The sequence below is a fragment of the Magallana gigas genome, chromosome 5 (assembly GCF_963853765.1).
Source record: "Magallana gigas chromosome 5, xbMagGiga1.1, whole genome shotgun sequence".
NCBI classification, from domain to species: Eukaryota; Metazoa; Mollusca; class Bivalvia; order Ostreida; family Ostreidae; genus Magallana; species Magallana gigas.
The window spans coordinates 40000516-40028342 of NC_088857.1; the positions used below are offsets into that span (position 1 = coordinate 40000516).

At 33.0% G+C, this 27827-nt stretch overlaps 1 protein-coding gene and 1 long non-coding RNA gene across 3 annotated transcripts; one reads left to right on the plus strand and one right to left on the minus strand.

Annotated features, from left to right (window-relative positions):
- Positions 1-10558: 10558 nt before the first annotated feature.
- Positions 10559-15456, minus strand: LOC109618265 (uncharacterized). Its single transcript, XM_020065616.3, has 4 exons — positions 15344-15456; positions 14775-14976; positions 11929-12170; positions 10559-11217 (listed from the first exon to the last, which is right to left on the minus strand). Exons 1-4 carry the CDS (start codon positions 15414-15416, stop codon positions 10898-10900), a joined length of 837 nt encoding a protein of 278 aa, XP_019921175.3. The 5' UTR covers positions 15417-15456; the 3' UTR covers positions 10559-10897.
- LOC136275831 (uncharacterized) lies at positions 10935-27196 on the plus strand. Of its 2 annotated transcripts, XR_010714326.1 has the most exons (6): positions 10935-11075; positions 13556-13685; positions 14629-14668; positions 21555-21606; positions 25575-25793; positions 26218-27196. It is a non-coding gene; the product is annotated as an uncharacterized lncRNA (long non-coding RNA). The 2 variants fall into 2 exon arrangements; XR_010714327.1 differs by lacking the exons at positions 13556-13685; positions 14629-14668 and having other exon boundaries at positions 26218-27194.
- The last annotated feature ends 631 nt before the right edge of the window (positions 27197-27827 follow it).

Below are 27827 nucleotides of genomic sequence, written 5' to 3' on the forward strand. Positions count from 1 at the left end.
TTATTCAAACTCAGCCAAAAATTGACATTTTTCTTATCTATTTACGAATCGGAAATATAGAGCGCATGCTTGAACAAGGAAAATTTTTTTGTCACTTATTAGTCTTGGCTAGATACATCTCTGATTAAAATATTTTATTTGTTCAAGAATGCGCTCTATGTTTTCGGAAGGAAAAACTGCTTGAAAACAAGCTGTTTTACGCTAAAAATGCAAAAATGGCGGGAAAAGGTTGTCTTTACAATGTCATATTTCTAGATTGTGGGCACTTGAACCAAAATGAATATTATGTAAACACATCACATACATATCTGTACTAAGAAAACAAATAATGTTAGTAAATTGATGGTGTTCATTTTAGGGGGCCATTTTAGGCCCTTATCATATATAGTCCTTTCCCTTATTCCGAATTTTCTCTATCAATTTTCAAAATTCTACCCATTTTTGCTCAGAGTATTACCAAACACTGACTAATAGGAGCTCCAAACCATTGATTGCCTAAAACTACTTTAATTGTCTGTATTCTTTTGACATGAACATTATATAAAGTCAATGATCATATTTTCGAGATATTCTATCTGGAAGTAATTTTAAGTATTTTAAAGATATTTCCCATCGCGTGCCAGCTACATTGTAATAATATAAAATAATACACGATATAATACAACAATAAAATATATAAAATGATATGGAAAAACACGTAGAAACTTCACTTTTGCAACTACATTGCTACAGAAAGTTTTTAAGAGAAAATAAGAACGTGAAAAAATTAGTCCGAATTTCCTCTGTTTCAGTTTTTATCTTCCTTTTTAATATCATATATTCCTCAAATAAACAAAACATGGATATCAATATTGATTTTTGTTAATTAAATAATTATTGTTATTTTGTGTTTTTAAAACAACTTTTGACTTCAGGTATTGAACTTCGTAGAATTATTTCTCAAACCCTGAGTAAACGTAATCCATAAGCACTATCTTGTAAGTATTTCCCAGGACCCTTGGGTATAGTCAAGATGGTTAGGTGGTTGAAATGTATTAGATTTTATCCTATGTCCTTTTACGTTCTTTTATTTATATACTCACGCCACCTTGAATATTGTATCGGTATAATTACTTCTACTGCCATGAAAGGGATCAAGCACTTCAATATATAAATAAACAACATATTAAGTAAAGAAAATGATTTAATACCAATCCATTTATATTTGATCAAAGAAATAAACAATTTATTCTTTTTTACCTTTTAACATAAGTAAAGACATTTTTAACTTTGCATTCTGTTACAGTATCAGACATATACTTAAGCAGGACTTTAGCAAATCTGATTAAGTCCTCCTTAAGACCCTACTTAAGTAAAAATGCTTCATGTTACGAGCCCCTGGTGAACTCGGCCATATATCATGATTTCACATTTTAGGTACATGTAGAGGCTTCGGCAATATCGTAACCATGTTTATCTACCCTTGCTGTGGATGTAGAGAAGAAGATTTTCTAAGATTTATACATTTTCACTACAGTCATTATTGGCCACGTCCTATGGCGTGAACCCTTGACCCAGGAGCAATGAATTTCTTAATTTTGGTAGAGTGTTTCATAAACTTTCAGCTTATTTCCCAGTAGAGTCAGGTGGAGAAGAATATTTTCTATGATTTAATACATTAAACTATATGGTCAAGTGTACTATCTGATTATGTTAGATTGCGAATATGTGCTCAACACCATTGAAGGTAGCAAGGGACAGTTTCGAATAAAGTACCCCGTCAATATTTTTGTAAAATTGAGAGTTGCTGTACTTGAAGGCCTTTGAGTGTTGCTAAAATTCATGAAATGATTTTTAATGATTATCATTAGTTAGAGGGGTGTCTCTTGTTGAAATTGATATGCAATATGTAGGCCCCTTATGTTAGGTACATGAGAATCAGATGTAAAATGCGAACCTGCGGCTATGACTGTTGTGCTGACTTTACACAGTGAAATTGCAAGTTACAGACGGAAGGTAAAATAACACGAAAAGTAGGTGGATGGGACATTGTAAACTATACACCGGTAAGTTTGTGACATGTGGTAGTGCAACATGCACGCGGTACGGAAGGTCAACCCTCTGCAGGGAATTAGCTGGGGGAGGTCTAAAAAGATGAAAAATTTTAGTTACAGAGTTCCGAAGACACGCATCCCTTGGCTACAATGAATTGTATAAAAAAAGCTGTCCCCTGCCACCTGAAGGTACATACATTTATTAATTCGTACTTAAAACGGATACAGACACACATTAAGTCATACGACAAGTATTCGTACAATACACGACACTACATTCCTCCCCTACTTGGATATAAAACTACATACTAACCCAATTTTCTTGATGCACAATACAATTGAAAAGAATAACACCGTATTCATTTTCCAAAATAAAAAGTTCAGGATTTAACCTCAAATAATCTCATGAACAGAGAATCAAAATAATTCTCACTTTACAGTCTTCAACATTCTGAACACAGTTGTCATTTCCCCATCACATAATCCTGGAAACGCAAAGGAATATTTCGTGTTCTTTGCGGTCTGCTTGTAGTCTCTATGTCATGTTCAGGTTCCACAATTCCAGGTTTCGCGGTATCATTCGGCCACATTTCGATCTCCTTATCATCATCTGTAATTGCTTTGGATTCCACATCATTTTGCTTGACTTCCTGTGGGTCATCATGTTTTTCAAGGAACTTTTTAACATGAGTAATATTCAGCTTGTATTCAACCCCATCTGCGTCCAGAGTTAAACTGTTCCAATATTTGGCCTTCACTGTCACCGTCATCGGCTCTGGTCGGAAAGTTGGACTCATTTTGTCACGGTTTTGTGTTTGTTTCACAAGAACTTTATCTCGAGGTGAAATATCGGATTCTGTCCTTCCACGCTTAGTATCGCTGTATTCTCTTCCTTTTTTTTAAAGCTCTGAATCTCTGTCACGAACTTCAAAATCATCAATGTGAAAGTCACAGACTTGCGGTATTTTGGTTCTAATCTTCCTTGCAAACATCAGCTCTGCTGGACTGATTCCAGTAACTGAATGTGGCGCTGATCGGTACATCAACAAGCAAGTTTCTAACTCCTCCTTACAGTTCTTCTTTTGACTATGTGCAATTCTTATCCTATTCATAAAGGATCTATTTTGCCTCTCAACTTCCCCATTGGCTTGAGGCCATAATGGAATAGTACGTTTATGCTGAATTTGATTTTCGTGCATGAAATTCGAAAATACATCACTGACAAATTGAGGACCATTATCAGTGGTAATAGATAATGGTAATCCATAAACACTAAAGAACTTCTACAAACAGCTGACAGTTTTCTCTCCTATTGTGGATTTCATTATTTCAACAATCTTGTATCGGTAATAGTAGTCAACAAGAACAAACAACGAATCTCGTGAAGGTAATGAACCCCAAAAATCTGCTGCTAGTTGCTCCCATGGTGCACTTGTTAACTGAGTTCTGTGCATCGGTTATGGTTTCGCTGGTATGCTGACTAGCTGACATCCATAACATGTACGGCATTCTTTTTCAACATCCTTGTCCATGCCAGGCCACCACACTTTGGACCTCAGATTTCTCTTCATAACAACTATGCCGGGGTGTCCTTTATGTCCCAATTCTAATTCTAGTACTCTCCTCAGTGATCTTGGAATAACAATTCTAGTCCCACGTAAAATGACTTGGCCAATCGCACAAAGTTCATTTTTCACAGGTAAGTACTCCTTGAATTTAGAACATTCCCACTGGCCAGAAAGAAGACATCTACGGACATCACACAGTTCTTCATCCGTTTCTGACGCGCGTTCAATTTCCTTGGTGGACAGCGCTATCGGAGTAGCTGCTAACGCAATACTGTGCACGCAGTCTTCGATTCCATTATGTTCTGACGAATTTTCCGTTGGTCTAGAGAGCAATCTTGACAATGAATCTGCAATGTTTCGTTTTCCTGAAATGTATTTCACTACATAGAATAATGATTGTGAGCGAAGAACCCGTCGTTCAATCCTAGCGCTCGGCTTGGACCTTGATGAGAAAATACACTCAAGAGGACGGTGGTCTGTCCATAACTCAAATTTGGATCCTATGAGATAGATATGGAGTCTTTCACATCCCCAGACAATTCCCAATGCCTCTTTCTCTGTTTGCGAATATCTCCTCTCCACAACAAACTTCTACTCGCATACATTATGACTCGATATTCTGAATCTTGTTTCTGAACAAGAACACCTCCTAGACCTACCAGACCCGCATATGTCACTACAATAGTTTGTGCAGACGGATCAAAATATCCAAAAGTTTCAGGCTGGGTTAGTTGTTTCTTCAACTCTTTAAAGGCCTTAGTTTGTTCATACTTCCACTTAAACGGAACATTGTTTCTAGTCAGCTTTCTGAGTGGTTCTGCAGTAGTCGCCATGTTTGGAATAAAACAACCACTGAAATTCACTAGCCCTAAGAAACTCCGCACCTCTGAAACAGTCTCTGGTCGACGTGCGTTCAAAATATCGTCAACTTTCGTTTTGGCCATTCCAATACCATGACTCGACACAATGTGTCCCATGAACTCTATATGTGTCATGTTGAACTGACACTTATCGGCATTCAACTTAAGTCCTCTTTCATACAAATGCTGAAGAACATTCTCTAATCTCTTTTTGTGTTCCTCTGTTGTTTTACCATGAACCACAAGGTCATCAAATATACTTTGCACTCCATCACATCCATCCATTGTCTGCTGTATAATCTTGTTATACATCTCTGGCGCACAACCTTCACCAAACATAAGTCTCTTGTAACGATACATTCCCTTAAGCGTCATGAATGTGGTGATGTGATGACATTTAGGATCCAGTTCTATCTGATGATTAGCTAGCTTAATGTCTAGTTTTGAGAACACGGTACTTTGATTGAAATCTTGCAGAACTTCTTCCACGGTAGGTATAGGGTATTGCTCACGCATGACAGCTTGTTTTGCTTTTCTCATGTCCACAAATAATCGAATGTCATTTCTCTCAAGCACAACAACAACTAGCGAGACCCATGGACTTGGTGCCTCAACCTTCTCTTTGATGTCCTGTTGTACTAGCTCATCAAGCTTCTTCTCCAATTTTTCCCTCAGATGATATGCGATTCGTCTAAGGGGCTGTACCACAGGTGTCACCCCCGGATCAATCGGAATCTTCAGACGATAGTCCTTCAGTTTTACAATGCCGGTTTAACACAATGGAAACTTTGACATCAACTCATTTTTTCTCTCATTCACACTGTTAACATTAGCCAACTCAAGTTTCAAAAGTCCAAAGTTCACAGCTGTATCTTTCCCCAGAATACCAGGTGCCTCCTCTTGAATCACAAGAAAGTCTGTGTTTACATTCTTTCCGTTGCACAAGCTCACATCTGCTTGGAAGCTTTCAATAACTGTTACATGTAGGGGTTTTCCACCATACGCAAACAATTCCTTCGAGGACCTCTTACTTATGCACTTTACTCTGTTGACCTTCAGAGATTCCCATAACTTATGGTCCATGACGTTGACTGTTGCTTCAGAGTCAACTAACAAATTCAACTGCACTCCACCTGCAGTTACATGAACAAAACTGTCCTTTGATCTACTGCTACTTATACTGAATGCATAATGTTCCTCTGTATTATTGCTCACATCATCAACAGATCGTACTCTATACCTTGATGGCTTCCGTTTGGAATTTTTCTTTGAGTTTTCAGTTTTGCACATTTTTTCGAAATGTCCGACCTTCCCACACTTGTTACACGATCGCTTCAATGCCGGACATCCAGGGTCCTTCTTCATGTGTCCTCTCCTCCCACAAGCATAGCATATTGGGTTAGTTATGGGTTTATTCTTCTGCTAATGAGGCATGATTTTCTGATGACTGTTGAGTATCTTTCCCCTCCATGACCTGAGCTTGCTTATCTGCAAATTCCATTGCCTGGGCCGTTTGTCTCAATTTTTCTAGTGTTAAGTTTTTGATCTCTAATAATTTCCTACGGAGTCCGTGTGAAATACACTTCTCAATCACATGATCTCTTATCATTTCATCTGTTCTCCTCCGAAGTTACAGTACTCTGCTTGCTCGCATAAACGAGTAAAGAACTGTTCTATGGTTTCGTTTATCTGTTGGCCCGTTGATTTGAATAGTGATCGTTCGCAAGGAACATTTGTCATAGGTGAAAAATGGTCTGTTAATAACTTACACGCAACGTCGTACACAGTCTGGTTTTCACCTGGATCCGTTTCCGTGAGTGTTAAGTAAATAACTTGTACCTCATTTCCTGCTGAGTGTACAAGGAAAGCTTTCTTCTGATCTGTCCTCGTCACGCCTTTCCCCACTGCGTATAGCTCGAAACCGCGCAGCCATTTCTTCCACCGAAATTCCACATTGTTCACATTAGGGTCGAATCTCTGGATACCACCAATTTCAATCGATTTCATCTTCACCTCAGATAACTTGGTTTATCCTCGTCGCCAATGTACATGTACTATCTGATTATGTTAGATTGCGAACATGTGCTCAACACCATTGAAGGTACATACATTTATTAATTCGTACATAAAACGGATACAGACACACATTAAGTCATACGACAAGTATTCGTGCAATACACGACACTACAACAAGGACCATAAACTTTTAAAATTGATGTAGAGGGCTATATGGACATCATAATTATGCATTTCAGTTTTTCTCAAATGTATATAGGGAAAAGATTGATATGTTCACTATATGGCCATATTGGCCAGTCCTATGGCCTGGACTCCTGTTAATTCTAAAGTACATTATCAGGCTAATTTTTAAAAGTTAGAATATTTTGGATTTGTTGAATTGCGTAGTGGAAATCTTCACATGGTGGAGATAAACATTTTCTTTAAAGAATAAAGGTAGCGTCTTACCTTATCAATAAATCAGTAACTGTCTCTGAATAATTAATTCAATAATTCTAAAGCAGAAAATTAAGAAATTTATATACACTTTGATGATTCATGAATTTATTTTACATAACCTGCGTTATTTCTGCGAAGTTTCAACATTCATACCTGCAGAGTTCCGAAAGAAAACCTTTTATTGTTTAAATATAATTACATAGTGCACCATGCATTATATCCTCTAATACTTATTTAAGGTATCCGATCCATAATAGCCTCAGATTCAATGAATCTGGGTGCATGACAGATATGTATGGGCTTAATGCTCAGTATAATTGGGCATAATTTTCCTATTTAAGTATCAATATGTAAGTGTGGAATGTGTACTAGTTAATGACCTTTTCTTTTTTTTTGAAGAGTTGTCCCCCTTTGCTTTTATTCTATAAAAATTAATTCTAAACAAATCTACACGGTGTAAAATTTATATTTAAAGTTTTTGTATTCCTAATGAAATAATACATCTTTCCACCAAAGCATTTTTTGATATTCTTAGTAATTACTTTTTTATCTTAAAAAATGTGTTTGTCTCCATAGACCTTAATGCAATCTTCATTAATCAATTACTGCTTAGTTAATAATATTTTTGAAAATTTCTCTCGGTAAATTTTTTTTCTACTCTTAAATGCTTTAAATAGATATCAAAGTATTAAATACATGATGGATATTCAAGGTTGGAAAAATTTGGTCCTAATATGGATCGGATACCTTAAAAGCAAATCGATTGGGACTTAAAGGTCAATAGATGTGTGACTCTAACAATTGTGGGGATGGATTCCATTATATTTTGGAATGTATTCATTTTGCAAACGGTAGAAATATTTTTGTCCAAGAGATAATATTAAAACCCAAATATCTATTTATACAACTTAACGAGATGATGAATACTTATATTGTAGAAAAACTAAAAATATTGTCAAGATATATGCTCTTCCAAAAACAAACTTATACTATGGAGGGTAATCGTGTTCAAAAATCCAGACCTGTAAACTTATAAATCCGATTATGCAATCGTCTGGGTGTGTGAGCCTGAGTATGAATGAGTAATTTTGATCGTATAACCTATACAAGTATAAGCTTTCCAAAAGGCTTGCCTGACTAAACAAAAAAATTATTCAATGGAAGCATGCATATACCAATTAGGCTAATCCTAATAATGCGTCAATGACACACTCACGATAGTTCTCGGAAGAAGGTTTTCCCCGTCTTACAATTGGGTGCATGTTGCCGTTTCATAGTAAGATGTACCCTTTAATTAACATCATTAGGCCTTACTTTCAACAGCTACTGAGAGACCGGATCAAAATACTTTGCCGGAATTCGTCTCCAATTAGAATGACGTTTCTTTCGGATAATGGAGAGCAGTACATCTTTAGACAAAATGTCTGTAATAATGAATTTATTCATAGAAAAAAAAACACGTCGACCATTGCTACCCAGACCCATCGTCATCCATTAGAAGTCACAGCATCCTCCAATTAAAACATTGTGATAATAATGAAATAAAGGTATTTGGTCGTTATACATCATCGCTAAAGGACAATGATGCACACATTCAACCATTTATTATGCACACATTCAACCATTTATTATGCACTGCAACCTTTACAGGCATTCAAGAGAGAGTGAGCGAGAAAATGTACAAAGCAGAGGGTCAAGGTCATTGGTGATCATTGACTTTGACATGAGTTACAGTAGACTAAATATTTGGTTTAATGACGAAGACGGAAGTTTTAAGGAAACACGAATTGCAGAATTCGACACCTGTATTTTATAAAGGTACATAATTCATGCAAGGGTCCCCTGAGATCGTCAATGATCATTTCGCGTCATCGGGATCATGAAACATTTCTAGATTTAAGTTCAAATTTCAATCATTCCTAAATCATTATTAATCACCAAATCACGCTTTAAATTTCAACTTTCAACGTTGTGAAATGTACATGTAGTTTAAGTGTATATAAAAAACTTCCCAGAAGAAAGTAAAATCAAAAACTTTAAAAATGCTTAGAAATCATCTTTTATGAAAGTTACGAATACATTTGGTGTCAGAGCCTATATATTCAATACGTGTCAGATTGTCCAGTTATCAGTGTTTATTGGTGTTTGCTAAAGCAAACGATGTATGTATCAATTACAGACTTAAAACTACAGGTAAGGGCCCATATCTATGCGTGAAAGTATAAATACCATCGTAATGTCAAAAGTACTTGATTTCCCTTTTGATGTTCTTCCACATAATGTCAAAGAACGATTTGTTTGCATAGTTTGCGTTCAAACATTTAGCTCCAGTTTGATTCTCGTTTGTATTTGTATTTGAACTTACTTTGATTAAACAACGATCGATAACTCCTATACAATTATGTACAGTATCGGTAAAATTAAAGGAAACATGTTTTCTGATGTTCATTCAATATTCAATAATGATTGTATGTATCTAACGTTTAATCAAGGGTCACCCTAAGGGAAATGGCTTAACAAGTAAGAAGCAACAAAACGTAACTGTTTAATAATAATGAGCCCTTTAATTAGATAAACTGAATGTGAACCGTAACGGTTATGACAGCAAACAAATAGGGTACTACAACCATCCAGTAATTTAAAAAGTAGACCTACTTATGCACTTGTAGTGTAAGCCGATTGTTAATCTATCATGAATAAAATCAAAAATGTTTAAAACCTAAGCATCCAGATAAAATCTTTTAAAAAGTATTATACCTTCTTATTGGACTAACCTGCAAAGTAAATTGCTAATCGATCTTGAATGTTAATAAACGTTATAAATGTTATAAACCTATTGGAACCATCTAGGTAAAAATTATTTTAAATGTAGACCTTCTCATATGCCTGTAGCGTAGTAAAATATTATCTAAAGATAAATAAAAGAAATAAAATTATATTTAACCTTAAAATAATCTACTCGACACCATACTTTAATATAATTTAAGGTAAACGTTTACTCAAAATGACAAAAAAATTCCACTGATGATAATAAAAAACCATCTATTGTATGTAAAAGACCTATCATGAAGAAAAGACCCTAAAAATTTTACACGATGATTAAGATTTTCTTAATTGTGAAAATAATTATAAATGCTAAACTCTTTTAAAAATAAAATACAGTTAACGAATAGCAGTGACACTTAACAGATATAAAGCATTAAGTTTCCATTCACAATTTTTATAAATATTGTAGTCCGAATTTCCTCTTTTAGTTTTCAAAATTCCTTCTCTTTTTTTATTCAATTTTACAAAAAACTGAAAGATGATAATACTAAAACCTTTATAGCATTAAACTAATTTGTTGACCTTACTCTGCAGGCATAAACGATATATGAGGTCAATAATCAAAATTTTGAGAGATGATGTCTTATTGTTTTTAAGCATTTCTCAATATTTTTGTAGTGTGTGCCTTTAAAATTAAAATATCTAAACGAAAAAGTAAGATAAAACCAACAGAAAATATACAAAATTATGTTAACTAACAAATAAAATCTTAACTTTTAATATTAGAGTACTACAAAATTATCTCGGTAAAAAAAAAAAATCTGAAAATTTTGTTTGAATTTCCTCTATATGCTTTTATATATTTTAATCACTTTATAAAGTGGGGGAAGGGGGTTTTTTGCTAAAAGTCCAACTTTGTTTGAGCCTAATACCTAATATAGTGAAAATATCGAATGGTTTGTCAATAATGATTCATTTCATAATTACTTTTAGTGTTAAGAACAAATTTTACTCATGACATTGAACTTTTGAATAATAAAAATTTGATAACACAAACACTGAGTAAACAACTTCCTTAAGCACTAAAAACATTCCATTTGACTATTAATTTATGCCAATATATACTCTAAGCGAGCTATTTCCCCTACAATTTGAACAAACTAAATATTACAAAAAACTTTAACAGCCAGATGAAACATATTATAAATTTTTGCTATTTCCTGGTACAGCTTAAAAAATTAATCACTCTGGTGAAGTCTGCTATAATCACTAATCCAAAGGTCACAGCCAAGAAGCATGCGCCGAGTACTCCAATCGTCTGCGAGGACGAGCGGTCATCCTCGGCACAAATGAGCTTGCGTACAGTACTCGAGAGGGTGGATTTCTCCACAGTAAGATTTTTCTTCATTTCGTTTATTTCCTCTTTCTCCTCAGCCGTTAGATTGATGTTCAGATTCGGATGGTAGATTTTAGAACAATGACAGGGGCAGCTGTTACCAGGGGGAGACTCTGTTGTTGTCTTGGGGGGATTTTCTATAATATTAATAGTTTAAACGATTAGAGAGTCTTCAGTGTACAGAAAAACATAGTTATCGCGAACACGTCTATAATAAATACACAAACTAAGCAAAGCCATTTTCACCAACCCCCACCTTCCATATTCATTGAATGTTTTACAGTGGTTTCATTAAAATTCTTGAGTATAGATTTTCGGGGCTTTAATAAAATAATATTTTCATAATACGTAAATTTGGTCAATAATCTTAAGAGTAGCATACGAACCTAGAAATTGCACTTTAATGAACGCTTTACTTTGTGGTTCATCTAAATAACGAAATTCAAGGAAATTAATATTAATTTATTAAGATGAAACCACATTTAACCTTATCAGATAAACAATCACCATAACAAATAAGTATTACGTTTTTATCGATTCAGAAGCGTAAAACTTTGTCCTCGATACTATCGTCCTCGATACTATCCTATGACATGTACGTGTTAATTAGCTGAAATTATATATCAAAAGCGCCATTATAATCGCGTGGTCAAATTTCTCCATTTATTGTTAAAGTAACAATTTTAGATAAGTAAAAAAAGTGTCTCATAAGCAAAGAAATTTTTCATTTAGGAACCACTTTTTTTCTTAATAAGTGATTAATAGTCCAGTAGAATCGTTTGCACCCATTGAAGTATTTTAGTGCAATTAGATTTCTGATCAGTTCTTATACATTGTATCATACAAACCTTGCATATGTGTTCCCTGAACTCCTGCAGAATTCGGAATAGTTGAACATACTCCAAAGTGGTTAGAATTGCACGCTGTATCGTAGTAGATTCCAGAGCTCCCGTATATAGTAATGCAAGTTTCTGATGCACTGCTGGGCTGTGTACTTGCAAAATTTTGAAAATTTACAGGGAGACCCTCTAACGTCAACAGGTTGCCACTAGTTTCTGTCATGCCTAAGTAATATTCCTCATAAGCGCCTCTACAATATGATAATGAATAATTGCTATATCGCCAATAATTTAGACTGAACTATTTTTTTTCTATTTTCAAAATAACAATCATAATATAACTAAAGTAAGACAAACACTTTAAGTTTTAATTTAAAATATTTAATATTTCTTCATTAGTACAGCTAAAATAAATTATTATATCATAAATGTACTCCCTTGCATTTATTGAAAAGGTGGAATACTCAAATAGGAAATATTTTTCTCATATTTCTAAAATTTCAACATACCTGTTATGTGAATATGTTTCAATTGATTAACTAAACATGGCTTGAAGACTCCTTTTATTTAAAACAATCCTCTACCCAACCCCAGCCACGGACCAGACAAAATCTTACCCTTAAGCATAAAAAAGGTAAACGGCCTTCACGTCTTAAAGGCGCATGGTCACGATTTTGGTCAAATTCTTTTTTTATGTTTTGATTATTTACAATGCTTTAGAAATTCATTTCTAATGATCAAATAAAATTTGAGAGTCATTCGTAGAGTTATAAGCAAGATACAGGGCTCACAATTCTTTGTCATGCAAACAAAGCTCGTGCCCTGTTTTTGTTTACATGGGTTAAATATACCAGTAAAAATCTTTTTCCACCTTTTTTGTCTATCTTTTTATTTATTTTAAGCATAGATAAGCAGTTCCTATTGTTTAACATTTTCGTTTTAGGTTTAAAACTGACATTTTTACTTCAACGTTCAAAATGTAAACAAACGCTTTGTTTACATAGCGAAGAATTTCAAGCTTTGTAACTCATAACTTAACAAATGACACTCAAATTTCGGTTGCCTATTAAAAATGCCTTTCTGAAGCATGGTAAATATTAAAATCGGAAAAATAATTTTTGACAAAAATCGGTACCATGCCCCTTTAATTCCATTACTTCAGTTTTTCAATTTCAACCTTTAAAAAGTGTGACACCAAATGTCGAATGTCATTGTACATGTACCATAGATTATTGCCTAGGCAATTATTCCTTTACTTTTTAACAAGCTTATTTGTTTATTTACAGACTTCAAAAACTTTTTTATTGTTTTGATTTATATAATAACATAGTTACTTTGTTATTGTATAACTCTTTTAATCAATTTCTTAGATATTTTATTCACAGTAATTAGTTATCAAATATGAATTAATCTTAAAATTTTAGTTTAGAGCTTCTGGTCTATATAAGTATAAATTCAGTTTTTCTTAGAAATGTGTGGGAGTAGAGAAAAAATTATTTGTTAAAATTGGTCAAATTTTAACGATTTTTGCCTTGTCCCTAGGGTCTCAATCGGGCAACAAGATCTGAATTTACAATTTATGATGCATCATACTAAATTTGAATAAAAATTGACACATTATGTTTTTAATTTTCAGTTCTTAGAGCACGACATACGAAGAGATATGCGAAAACCAATTGCAAACAGAACAACAGACCAAAATCGTGACCGCGCTCCTTTAAAATGGCCATAAATGACCGTTTTTGACAGGCAAGAGCCGCTAGAATGTTAGTATTTTAATTGTTTTTGCAATGGGATGTACTCACGTTTAGTTTACTGTCGAATTCGTTTTCGACATTGTTTTGAATATTTTGCAAGATGTACACAAAATATTATTTTAAAATAAACTCCTTTTTTCAACTGCTATGTTATTTTCATCGGCACCCAAAAACATTTCGAAAGAGATTAAAGGGGCAAGGTCACGATTTTGGTCAAAAAATATTTTTCCGATTCTTATATTTACAATGCTTCAGAAAGGCTTTTTCAATAAACAACTGAAATTTGAGTGTCATTTGTTGAGTTATGAGCGAGTTACAGAGTTTGAAAACCTTCGGTATGTAAACAAAGCGTTTGTTTAAATTTTGAACGTTAAAGTAAAAATTAAAATTTTAAACCAAAAAAGAATGTATTAAACGTTAGGAACTGTTTATCTATGGTTAAGATAAACGAAAAGATAGACAATAAGCTGGAAATTTTTTTTTACTGGTATATTGAACCGATGTAAACTAAAACAGGACACAAGCCTTGTTTACATGACGAAGATTTGCGAGCCCTGTATCTTGCTTTTAACTCTACGACTGGCTCTCAAATTTTATATGATCATTAGAAATGCATTTCTACAGCATTGTGAATAAAAATAGAATTTGACCAAAGTGATTTCCAGTACGGGACCAGATCTCGTTTGCGATCGGTCAAGATTACTTCATCGTTATTATCTACAATGTACTTAAGAGCTAGGTGGCAATCTCAACGGCTAAAAACCGTTTTCCATATCCAGAAGTTTAATTTATCTCACGATTAATTTTTTTTTTTATAATTTTTAGGGCGCATCGTGTCAAAATGTGAATTAAAGTCTTATGAACATCAGGCACTTTACCGATTGCCACTCAACAAACATGGAACCATGCATCATATTGTATGAATTAAACTTCTGCTTTTCGTTTATTTCAGACGGTCAAAAATGTTTGGATGAAGTTCAATTCAATTTAAAGTATGTGTGAGCGTTCATTTAGTTTTATAAGTAGCGAAGTCTTGAGTTAGACCGATACTAGTACATGTATATATAACATTAAATTGAAAAATGAAGGCGATCTTACCCATATATATCTAACAGAAATTGGACCGTAGAGAAAATATCCACGTCGGGAATGTAAGCTAGATAACCATTTAATGCACGACAGCTGGCTTGGTGTTCTGTGAAATTCTTTGCAGTAAATGATAACCAGAAGCAGGCTGTTGTTTCATCTTGAAACACGTGAAGTTTGCTGGGTCCGAACGATTCAGCACATGGGTTAATCCCTAGAGCACCGTTAGAAGAAAGTTTTCATATAGTACAAGCAATGTTTCAGAGGATACAAAAATAAATAGGTCTATTGAACCATTTAAAATATAGAGACATTACATTTGATAATAGAACAATCTTTTTAAAAAGAAATTATTTAAGAAATATTTTTATTTAATGCTTTCCACCAAATTATCCATTGAAATATGTTTAACTTGTGTAATTTCAACATAAACGATCATGATTAAAACTCACAAAATATTTATTTTTTTCAGACCTAGTTGTCTAGTTATCATCAAATTGTGATTAGGAAAATGAAACTTTTTTTCCTTTTGTATTAATTAACATTTTATAGTTTTGATTCCATTAATATCTTAGACTCACCGTGAACTATATTAATGTATTCCAAGGTCCGTATGGATATCCACATAAACGCAAAAGCCTTTGAATTGGTCATTGTAAAATCCCTGCAACTCTTTCCGATCACTTTTCCATGGTTTTATTTTCAAATCAAAATCATTAAAATTTACGTAAAAAATTGATCCGGTATCCATTGTTTGTCAAATGATTACTGTAAATTGAACAGTCAACAAGAATTGCGTCACAGGTGAAAATTGTCAATATCGGGCTACTATGTTCTACAATAACCTATTTCCAGAATATAAACTTACCGAAAACTATCCCAATATGAAATTACATAACTATAGTTCTAAAGGCGGAAAGAACAAGCAAGAGACCGTTTTTGGATTTTCAAAAAAATGAATTAGGAACACTTTGATCAGTACAAAAACATGAAACATGCTTCAAATTTATTTTCAAAACAGATGTATTATTCATCTTTCATAATATACATTAGTTCGATCATTTCAACAGAGAGCACAGATAAACAATAACTGAAAATAAATTTTATTACAAATTTAACGCAAGTAAAAGATTAGTTTTATAAGGAACCGACAGAGAAAAGTTTTTCATTCTCTTATGGGCTCAAACTTTATTTTTGAGGAATTTTTCTATAAATATTTATTTAGCCAAATTTTGAACGTGTCAAAACTTCCTCTTCTTATACATTTCATTAACTTGTGCTCATGTTTATTTTATTCACTATAATACGGTAATTTTCAGAAACGTTTTTTAAATGGCAGCCTCATTCAAAAAATCTTCACAAGCAGAAAATAAATATTTCTCAAAATCAGGAAAATTCTAATCAGCGGTGAGAAATGAGGAGTGCGTAGTATGTCTTCAGCTCTTTAGCTGCTCAATGGTATCTTTTTTTTCACTTCTATTTGTTACATGTACATGCTCCCAAGGGGGGGGGGGCTCAATTTTCCTTATATGATCAGCAGCTCTATGTTAAAGCTGATAAGAATTCATAAAAGCATTTGGTCGCCATATTAGTTTCGATCGCTCCTCTACTGCCACTGGGGTATATATACCGGTTGAGAAAGTTACGGTCGGTTGCTTTCCGATCGACGCATTCAAGTTGCACGGACTAAATGCATGAACTACACACTGTAGTAAAATGTAGTAAGAAAGAAAACAACAATCAATGATAAACAAAATATATTTATCCTTTGAAAGGATGTCCAAGGTATCCGTATTATTTTGCACAGACAGTGCTGCTTAACTTCGCATGTACATCAAACACATGTGTCGTTCATACAGAGTGCATAACGTCTGCATCTTCGGCGGCACTACATCCAACACAGTAGCTAAATGATAGTAAATCCAAGAAAGTAACAACGTTTCCATTCGTTCCTACACGCCCCGTTTCTAAAACATCCCTGCGAATGTGTTCGGAATGTTTTCTGTATCGTTGCTAAGTATATAATAAATCCAGAGGTGCTCGAATGAATGTTCACGAGACTTCACCGAGATTTGTTCAGTTCCTGTGAAATTTCAAGCGGAAGTATATGTGTTCGGATAATATTCTCAAAATACGTAAGTTTTAGTCGTTTTTCATATCATAGCCTTCTTTGATTTTAGTTAAAACATGAAAATCGTGTTGGATGTATGTTTTATTTCACCATCTAGCAGTTATTTAAATTAAACGATGATATTCAGAACAGAGTTATCGTTCGTGTTCAACCACGTGTAGAGTGGTTGAAATTATAAACATTGGGTTGCTTAATAAAATCATAGCCATGTTTTATGCTTGTTGTGTGCAATACCATATTTTTAGAAAAATAATTGGTGTCTGTTTTGTATAAAAACTTAGTATATCGAGCCTTTTTCAAGGAACATTCTGCATAAAATAGTATAGTCTGTTTCACTTTTGATCAGAGTCTATTACTAGGTCAGGCGCGGATCGAAAATAAACCGTTAGGGGGGATGTCTACTAAGCATGTTAATTGTTTCAACAGCAGAAAAAAACTATTGTCCTATTTACCTCTAGAAGACATTTATCCATCAATTAATGAAGATAAAGTTTAAACTCAATAAACCTCTAGATTTTATATTTGACTGCAAGTAGCTAGATTCTATGAAATAGACTATGAACACGAGGCACGAGATTTACTGCGAAACTGAAAGGGTCAAATAAAAACACGTGGTCTAAAATTTAAATAACAATAACATTCGCAGGGGTATAAAATCTATGCGATAATTGACATTGCTCGATCTGCCACAGTGTGTGGTTTGCGCATGTGCGATGTTATAACATACATAGGAAAACGGTCCACAATTCTCGAGGAATTTTCGAACTACCTGCGCCTGGATTTCGGTCAAGTCTTTTCGTCCAATGTAACGTGTTGGGGTGTATGAAATTCCTGAATGCAGTAAGGCATGAATAGTGCTCTCGGCCTTATATAGGAGGTGTGTAGCGATGAGCAGAACATAGAAATTGACAACTAATATGGCGGTAGTCGGAGATAAAACGGAAATAATGCGTATTTATGAATTCATGTCAGCTTTAAGTCAATTTTTTAATATGTAAGTTTTAGAAAAATTACTGCTACCAGAAAAGAGGAAATAAACTGCAATGAACATCAAGTTTAAATCTTTATTATTCAACAACATTATATCTGAGATAAATTCTACTGATAAATAAATAAAAAAATCTAATAAATTATGAATAATGAAAATTTACTGAAAAAATAGGTATGTTTTATTTTATTTTGAATTCAAATTCATTTACGTTACGTTACGTTGCTACTTTTATTTTTATTGATTCATCATAATTCATTACTTGATCACATGCTGTGGTCGCCTCAACAGTCGCATGGTAAAATATATTAAAAACACCGCCTATTAATAGATTTCATAACCTTTATTCCTTATGATGAATTCTTTAAATAATCGAATTTTCTTGAAGAATTGGTAAAAAAAACAATATGTCCGAGTTGAATATTGTAGCTTTTTCTCTCTCATTAAAGACAAAACCCAAGACAATTATAGCAAAATTAAATCATGTAGCTGGATTTTAAAAAAAAAAAATCTAGTGAAAACCTGTTGTAATTAATGATAATTCTACAGGTATATATTATTTAAACCTTTATGATAAAAATATTTAAATGAAATATGATACCTTCGCTTAATATGGAGATCCAAAGATTTCAATATTTTATGTATGTAATTAACCATAATATGCATATCTGTTTTCTGAATGCGTTACTCGTTAAATGTAAATGGAGAAATGTAAAGTTTTACTCTATTATATATTTTTCGAATAATGTATCTAGCCAATTGTAAATCGTCATTTTTTCAAATAGATATGAAAGAGTACACGAAGGCAATAAAAAAACGTTAAATATAGTTTAAGAGAACGACATTAAACACTTTATACTGCTTTACCCCGACAGAAAGCATGGCTGCTCTTGTAAGGATTGCTAAATTTAATCAAAGTACTGAAGTACTGACGGGAGTTGATTTTATCGATTATCTTTTATTTTAAAATCAATTCATCTTGCATGGCAATTAGTTTCTAGTTTGTGTTTGAATTACGCACTTTTTTATAATATGAATTTTTAGACAAGAATTTCGAGAAAGCCCACATGAATCATGTTGTGTAATATTTAAACTTAAGATAGATTTCAACTACTAGTATGTATTAGTTACCGAAACAATTCTAAAAATTGTATGGATCCAAGCACTATTGATATCGAACTTTAGTCTCGTTTATCTAGACGCTCCGCTGTCTCCGTTAATATCCGACAAGCAAGAGAGCCCCCTCTCTGCTTGTCGCAGATTTACGGAGACAGCCGGGCGTCTGGTTGAACAAGACTATATTAACTCTGGCGTAGGAATACATGAGACTACAAAAATACCAAAATTGTTCGTAGTATATAAAATTTGACTAATTTCAAAGTGTTTATAGATAAGTTTCCTTGAAAAACAATGCTTCAGCATACATTACATCGAATTTTTTTCTATTATTTTCAAGAACTTAGTCTTGTCAGCTGTGATGATTTGTGCTTAGGTCCAAACACTGTTTCACTTTCGGTTTGCCAGAGTAACTGCATAGGAGAGTTGATTAAAATCAACTCCCCAAAAAATAAAGTTAGCTTCAATACTACTATAGAACTAGTATTATTATATAATCAATCACATCAACTGCCTTATGTGGATGATATTCATGTTATTATACTTCTTCAGTTACTGCTAAAATTTCAAACTTTCTTGTCGATAGTTACTTATAATTACCCGCATTTATTTACACCCACAAAATATGGTTCTTTGAATTTCTTACGGAAGTTGATTGTGATTCCTAACTTTGTTGAAAATGATATAACTAAAATCTACACGTCCCGTTTTTCGATTTGTCGATACTTTCATCGACCTAAGAAAACTCACGGGCTGGACTAAAAAATCATGATGATGTCAGGCACGAATTTTTATTTAAGACGATTTGGTTCTTTTCCTGATGTATATTAACACTAATTAAGTTAATTTTGCTTACTTTTTACAATCAATTTATTTATTTGTTAAAAGAAAGATATAAATATAAACAATCAAATGCTTTCTGTGAAGACATATGCGTGTTATGAAGGGAGCGGTCGTTAAAAATAACATAATCCGCTAACGCGGATTTTTAGATGAAAACCGAGATAAAAATATCATTTTCGTCAATTTGAAATGAAATAATGCAATCGACTGCAAAATTTGTCGGCTAAGTACGTAAGGCATCTTTATTACAAAATCATTTTCAATATAAAGCACAGCATTCACGTTTGACGAGAAACACTCTACATTGTACATGTGGTTGTAACTTCAACTGAATTAATATTTGTAAAGTCAAATTAAACCTCAATCATTTCCTTTCAACCAAAATGAATTGATACTTACAAACCTTGTCAGGTTTTCATTTTTTAAAATGATCAAATGTAGACTTGACTATTGATTATTCAGTTTACCTTATTAAAGTTCACTTCGTTAATTCAAGATATAGAATGTCATTACCAATAATCAATAGTTTATTGCACTTACAGAGACAGAAGTGTTCTGCTCTGACATCGAGTGTAGTTTCTAGATTGGGGTCAAGGTCATAACATACCTCCTTTTAAAAATTCTCCTTAAGAGCATTTGTATTTTTTTGTCGGCTTTCTACTTATGTTCTGCCACAAATGCATACGAATAAATTTGAAAGTCCTTAAAATTTATAATAACCAATTCTTTATTTTGTTTAAGGACACAAATTTTGTTGCGGTCGATTTTTTGCTTGTTGCTTGCGTCACATCATATTTGAATAAATTAATCATTATTTGGTCAGGTAGATTTTAGTTTCCTCCATCTCGAAATAAATTATAATCGATTTTTTAAAAGAAATACTTAAGAGGGGAAATGCTTGCAAGATGTAAATAAATTATGCGAATAACAAGCTTCTTAATAACTGCCAAGCAAATATATACTAGGAGAAGGAAACATTGATGGTACATTTAGGTAATTATAATTAGTTCAATACAGGACATGTATGTAACAGAATCAGGTATTTAAAGTATCTTAATTTACATTGAACAATACAGATCAATACAAGAAAATAGATGGCATTTAAAAAAAAAAATTTTTTTAAAGTGAATATGTTGTCTTGGATTTCTAGATATTACTTTGGCTTTAAGAAGTTCAGCGGGTTTTTTTTTTAATCTTTTGTCTTGACTTTGCTCGAATGTCTTTAGATTTTACTCGTAAACCCAAGTCCACAGCTCTCATAAATTTATAGAAATACATCTAAGAGCACGATTGTTCTACGTGAAAGTTTTGGTGTACCCTTTTAACTTGACCTTTAAATATTTCTCGTGTTTGTACAAAACAAAGCAATGGTCAGTTTCTTCTGGTTTGTGAAATTCCAAAATGTACACGGTAAGTTATTAAAAAAACCAGTTGTATTGACGTTACCTCAATGGTTTAAGAAATGAATGGACTAGCAATCGATTTGCAGCTATAACTAGCTTTACATAAGAAGAATTTTCGCACTGTTGTTGCATGGTTGAAATACGAGGTATTCCTTTCATACATACCTGCATATCGTTAATAAATATTATTATACCGTTTCATAACTGAAAACGAAATTTGACATTAATATTTCAAAGTGTTGTACTATTTTTAATACAATTTGCAGTATTTCAAGATGTCTAAAAGTACGTATTTTCTTTTATTTTTAAAGATGTGGCATCATTATGGAATTTGGATTTTTATATCATTTCGGATTTATCACGGTAAGAAAGTATTTATTGAAAGACGGCTTAAATACACTTGTTCATATTGTAACAATTCAAATTATCTATAACAAATTACATACAAGTGGTGAACGTATGCTTAGAAAGTTTCTAATGTGGTACTCATGTGAGTATTTCATGAAATTTCACATTCTTTCCATTTTTGGGATTCTGGTACTCAACCGAAGTTACCATTATTTATTAAATTTTATTTTTTTTAAAAATTACATCAAAACTTAATTTAATTGAAATATCAATAGACCTACATGTATAATTCTCTATCTTATTGAATAAAACGTTGATTTCATTCAGTCCTATGTTACATGCTTATGTTCTTCTTCCGTCTAACTGGTTTCGTGACCGTGAACTCGATCATAATACAGGTTGGTACCTCCAGAGGTCACACCACATATTCTCGCACCTTTAGTTGGCCATTCTTGCTTGCTTTTTCACCCACACAGTGCAATTTAGTAATTTTTTTCTATGTCAAATGTCACCCTCAGTTCTGTTGAAGTCACTATTGAAAAGTCAAATGGAAGTTACTAATTTTTGTTTTTTAAAAAGAAAATGGGTGGAGTTGTATGTCTTAAAGCATAACATACTTTTGAAAACAGTAAATGATGGTTTAAAACTATAAGACATAAAATTAAAGAGGTACAATGAAATGCCTGAGTTCTTTAGAGGTTCTTCGACCTAAACATGGATATCAGGGAAAAATGAGTGTGTGGTGTAAGGATAAACGAAACACCAGGCGTTTCTCAAAAAGGCGTTAATTTGGGGTTAAGTTAGTCCAACCAACGAAGTAGTCGGGTCTAATTTGGGTCTTCTGAAACAGGTGTAAGTTAGGGTTTAAATGTCGAAAAATTGGATATCTCCGCTGAGTACTAAGCATGCGCATACCATATTTTGTTTTGCATTTAGGCTATGATTACATGTGATGGATAAATTTCCAATTCGTAGTACATGAACTCGAAAGTACATGTTATACTATAACACTGAATGTGCATAGTCCAAGTTCTTCGTAACAGTTTATTTTAATGAAAGCAGAAGAAATGCATTTGCATTTAGAGAAATACAGATGATCTAAGAGGTTGCAACAACTAAATATATTACAATTGCAGACGATATTGAGGCACAGTTTTACATAGAATTGAACTAAACAATGCATAGAAATATTCGTGTGAAAATGAAAATATCTAAAGAATGCAGAGGCAGGGTACAGTAGATATGCCTGCATACGTCTGCTGAATGATAAGTCATGCTTCATTTTAAATATGAAGACACTTTCAGATGCTGAGATAAGGCTTGGTTCTCTTTTATTCATATCATTAAATTATTTATAGAAAATAATATGACTATGATTTATGAAGAAGAAAGTTCTATCCTCTGTTCCAATATTGTAAGAATGTAGACAATGACAAGGAAACGATTCTTGATTTTCTGCGATTCAAATAATAAAAGTTTTGAAAGATATTCAAATGTCTACAACAACACATGAATTATCAACATTTGAGGCCGGGGTCTCCCCCCACTCCCTTTCCTGTTTTTGGTTTAATCGATTGTTTTGTTTTGGAATTTTTTTTTTCTGGGGGGGGGGGGTATTTAATTGAAAGTATTATATACTGTGTATTGGGAATTATTCGCCCCCGTTTAATTCATAACCATTTCACCCTCGTTTTGAGCGGGCGAATTTATGATTTGTCGATATCCAATGTCTAATATTAAGTAACTTTAAACACAACTGTGACTCGGCGAAACTCTGCGCAAGTGTGGAAGGGCTAAAATTACACAGGGCGAAAATAACCCTGTGTACAGTATCTTGATTAAAATATAGATATAAAAGCAATCATCTAAGAACCCCTCCCTATTTGAAAAAGTTTTATAAATAAAAAGTTTCTAAAAGTTAATGGAAAAGGCATCTAAAAAATCCCCTATTCCCCTTCTGATAATATAGTTTGCGTGGTTGCAGTTTTAGCAAGTCTGTTTTTTGATATCTGTTTTGGGTTACATGTATGAGGGAGGTGTATACAATTGATTTTGTAATAGAACCATTTTAATAAGATCTTCGACTTTGAGTAGTTGTGTGAAACAGCAATGTGACGTCCGCATGTCTTTTTTATTGTTGGCTTCAAGCCTAAACTCTTCGAAATCGCCAAGATTTGTCATGCTGTTGAGCTAAGACTACGCAATCTTTGCATATTTCATTATAAACCAGCGTCATTTTGAAATTTTTATGATGCAAGAAATGGATAGCTACGTTACTGAAAGTCTAATGTCTTGTTATAATGTTTCTATCTATTTCTTGCGTTAAAAAATGAAATTGACGCTGGTTTCAAGTGAAATATACACCGATTGCGTAATCTTAGCTCAAAAGCCAGACAAATCTTGTTGATTTCAATGAACAATGGCTGAGTGGCCAGCAATGAAATAGACGGACCTACGTCACAATGCTGTTTGCAACCAACTACTCAAAGTCCAAGCTCTTGTTAAAATGGTTCTAAGTATGACAAGCTTGTTAAATTTGTGAATACTGTACACTGATGTAAAACTGCTAAAGCAACGTCTTTTGTATTTGCAAGTCGATACAAACTCTGCATCCTGAGATATATTTTAAAGTAAATATATTTTAAAAAATATATGTGGTACTTCTTCAAGTGATGTGAAGATAAATATAGACTTCGTTGAACAATGTTAACTTAAGAGGTTTTTAAACGAAAATCTAGTATACGCTTACTGAATATTGATTTAAAAATCAATAGTCTATCCTTACTAAGACCTTACTTAATATATACATCATAACTTGTAGTGAAATACGTGTATAATTTAGAATTATTGCATCTTTTTAATTATTGTGTTCATACCAGTCATAGGGGTATACCCATCTCTATTTCTTCACACTTTAAATAAACTTTATTAACGAGTAGTAATGTATATTACATACGTTTAATGAGTTAAGCCCATTTTTTCAAATTGGTCTTAATTTATGTATAGAAATAGGAACAGTTATCGAACAACAGGTATTTGTTTTTAAGTAAACGTACATGTGCATATATTTCAATAAATGTGAATGTTTTCCTTAAAACACGTAAACAAACAAAAATTAAAATTATTTGTTTATTATGCTTTAGAAACGTCTGAACGTAGGCCTTTTTGAGAAATGGGCCCCAGAACTACTACTCGTTTTAGAGCTCACTTTTAGGAAGAACTGCTCTATTGATGATACATTTTGCCTATTAAATTTTTTCCCTTATCTTGGTCTGTTTAATGAATATAAATATTTGAATTGAACTTTACTTCGATGCATACGGCATTTAATAATATTGAAAATCCTCTTTCTTTTCATGAGAGAATATCCTACCTTAGCATTTATATTTTATCGCTTTATTAATCCAATAGACATTTTTTTGGGTCATCATACATGTAATAACCCTTCCCCATTCTAATGTTTTTATGTTTCATGAATTATACAATATCCTTAATATTGTTAACACACAATAATCCATCAATATATCCTTTAGTAAACCGTCATTTTTTGCAAATTAGCCAGAAATGTTTATTAATAGCAAGTTAATAGCATGATAATATTTCATGTTCTAATAACAGTACTTTTTAAAATTATAACATCGATTTACATAATTTTCAATTTTTGAAAAATGAATAATACATGTATATGAAACTTGTAGTCTCAAACATGATCTGACAACGTTGCACTCTCTCTCTCTCTCTCTTTCTCTCTGCATTTAGTCATGGCAACCTCCTATCCACAAGAAGTAATTATGCATTGTTTTATCAATAACATTTTTTTCATTTGTAAGAAGATGTTTTATATCTATCCTTACGTCAATAAAACACATTCATTAGAGCGCCTTTGTACATACATAGTGCATTCATCTTTAGAACAAGTAATTAATATATATGGTCGAGTGTGACGAGTAGAAATTAACGTGTAAAATATCATATTTTTTAAGCTTGCACATACATTGATCATGGCAGTTATCGAAAAGGATCGAGTTCAAATCTTCTATACAGTACTTCTGGAACGCTAGAATTTTGCAAAATGGAATGTGCATCGAATCCGTCGTGTAAAGGTTTCGGGAGGATGTCGGGGAGTTGTTATTTCTCAAGCTCTTCTGTTCCAATGTCAACAACATGTTCTGGCTGCTCTTTCTACACTAAAGACAACTGTGGTTCGTTTTAATTAATACGCTTAATATTTTAAAGATAATTTTTTTCAATTTAATATCTCTCAATGTTAATGCAATAACAGGTAGAAATGTTTGGATACAATGATCTTTTTGCATTCAAGATTCTTGCATAACATGGTTCTTTTGTGAAAACGGTATGAAATGACAGACTTCAAGGAAAACGTCTGATTATTTAGCTTCCGACGAGAAAAATATAATCACGCTTCTGGGACAAATCATTAAGATTTCTGTTTTCCGTGCGTGATTTAAATAAGTATTTACAAAGAATCTTCCACGCCAGAAAATTTAATAGTTATTGCCTCGGAGGACGAATAAGCAAGTAAACTTTGCATTGCACAAAAATAATCTTTAATCGTACTAGATATCAGTTTAACCAAAAATTATTTTAAATTGTTCTTCACGACAGACACTACAACGGAAGCAACCATGTCATCTACAGTTTCGGTATTCCAGTATACCACTCTGCAAACGGCAGCAACCACAACCTCTATACAAAATGGGACGGGACAGGCGCTCTGTGTGTGCTCATGCAGTCAAAACGGCACCATCCCAACAGCGACTCTGGCACCACACGAAAGTCTTGTAATAGACAAGAAGGGGTTGTCGTCCTACAGAAACTCTAGGATTTGCATTGCTGACAACCGACCTTCCGCCGTAGCTCTTGGCTCCCTAGGGGTTGGAATTATCGTGTTGTTTGCTTTGCTTATTCTGCTCCCGGACGCTGTAAGGCTCCTACGGTTTATTGTGAACAAATGTTGATTATTTAGAATAAAGTGATATACATATCCGATGGAGAATATTTATTACATATAATGCAAACAAATACAAACGTAGTCTTCTTAATAAGTAAAAACATCGTAATACAAAAGTAGTTTAAATATATATCGCAGCGGTGTACTGACGTGAGAAAAACATTGTTTTAACAGATTGTCATTGCTGCTTGATTAGAACTAAACATAAGAATTGTTAAATGAAATAGACACAATCTTTTGCTTTTAAACGAAATCAATTATTTTTATAGACATGTTCAAAATGAATAATTCATTCAATGTAGGTTTTTTTAGTAGTGGGACGAAGATCTATTAGTTTTCAGCACGTGTCAATTACTGTCAATCAAAGTCCACATGGTACAAATAAACGATATAAGATTATTCCGGTTTGTACGACCCTTGAATTTCGGGAAGCTCATAATTACGTTAATTAAGTATGTGAAAGGGATTTTCATGTATTTCAACTATTACAATAAGTTATTTTTTATTTCCTAACTATACAATAGGTAAATCTGAAGTTATTGACACATGTGTTTTCAGCTGTACTGTCTCTTTAAATAAGTGTTTAATTGGCTACGAGTCTACTTGCGGTATGTCTGCTGTTCATCTCTAAAGGAATAAAAACGAGTCTGAATTTGCCTTCTCGTTCATTGACTCTTTGGTTAATTTAACTGAATTTAAATTTTGAACAATGCATTGTAAGCAAAATCTATAAAGATTATACATTTTGTGTGACCAATAGATCAAATAATAAATACAATCTTATCGATTGAAGAACCAAGTTAAATGTTAATGTTCATGTTGTCCGGCTTAGTTGGAATATATAATCTTTTTTTTAATGTTATCAGACATAAATTTACACTTTTTTTCTGTACTTTATAACGGACAAAACCAGTCATATTCATGATTAAAAAGAATTCTTCATCAAAATCTTAATGTCTCTCATCAGAATCTCAGCTGATCTTTCTCCCATCGGTAAATATCTCGCACAAATATTAAACCTATGAATTCAGAGATAATGCATGGTTGTTGTGTTTTAAATTTTTAATTTACCGTGTGGTAGTATATGTAAATAAATAGTACTTATCTCAATTTTAAGAAGATTAAAAACTTCAAGTTTTTATCGTAGTTTTAAAATCTGATTTACAAATCCTTTATTGTAGCTCTTCGAAAAATTTGAAATTAAATCGCTTTAGAAATTAAGTTCATTTTTTCCAAGACACACATGAAAATGTGCGCTTAATAG

Excerpts from the sequence above, each read along its gene's own strand:
- LOC109618265 (XM_020065616.3), bottom strand. The coding sequence starts at position 15,416 with ATGACCAATTCAAAGGCTTTTGCGTTTATGTGGATATCCATACGGACC. Across the intron at positions 14,977-15,343 it reads ATACATTAATATAGTTCACG|GGATTAACCCATGTGCTGAA; the intron begins GTGAGTCTAAGA and ends ACGGTGCTCTAG. Across the intron at positions 12,171-14,774 it reads TTTCTGTTAGATATATATGG|AGGCGCTTATGAGGAATATT; the intron begins GTAAGATCGCCT and ends ATCATATTGTAG.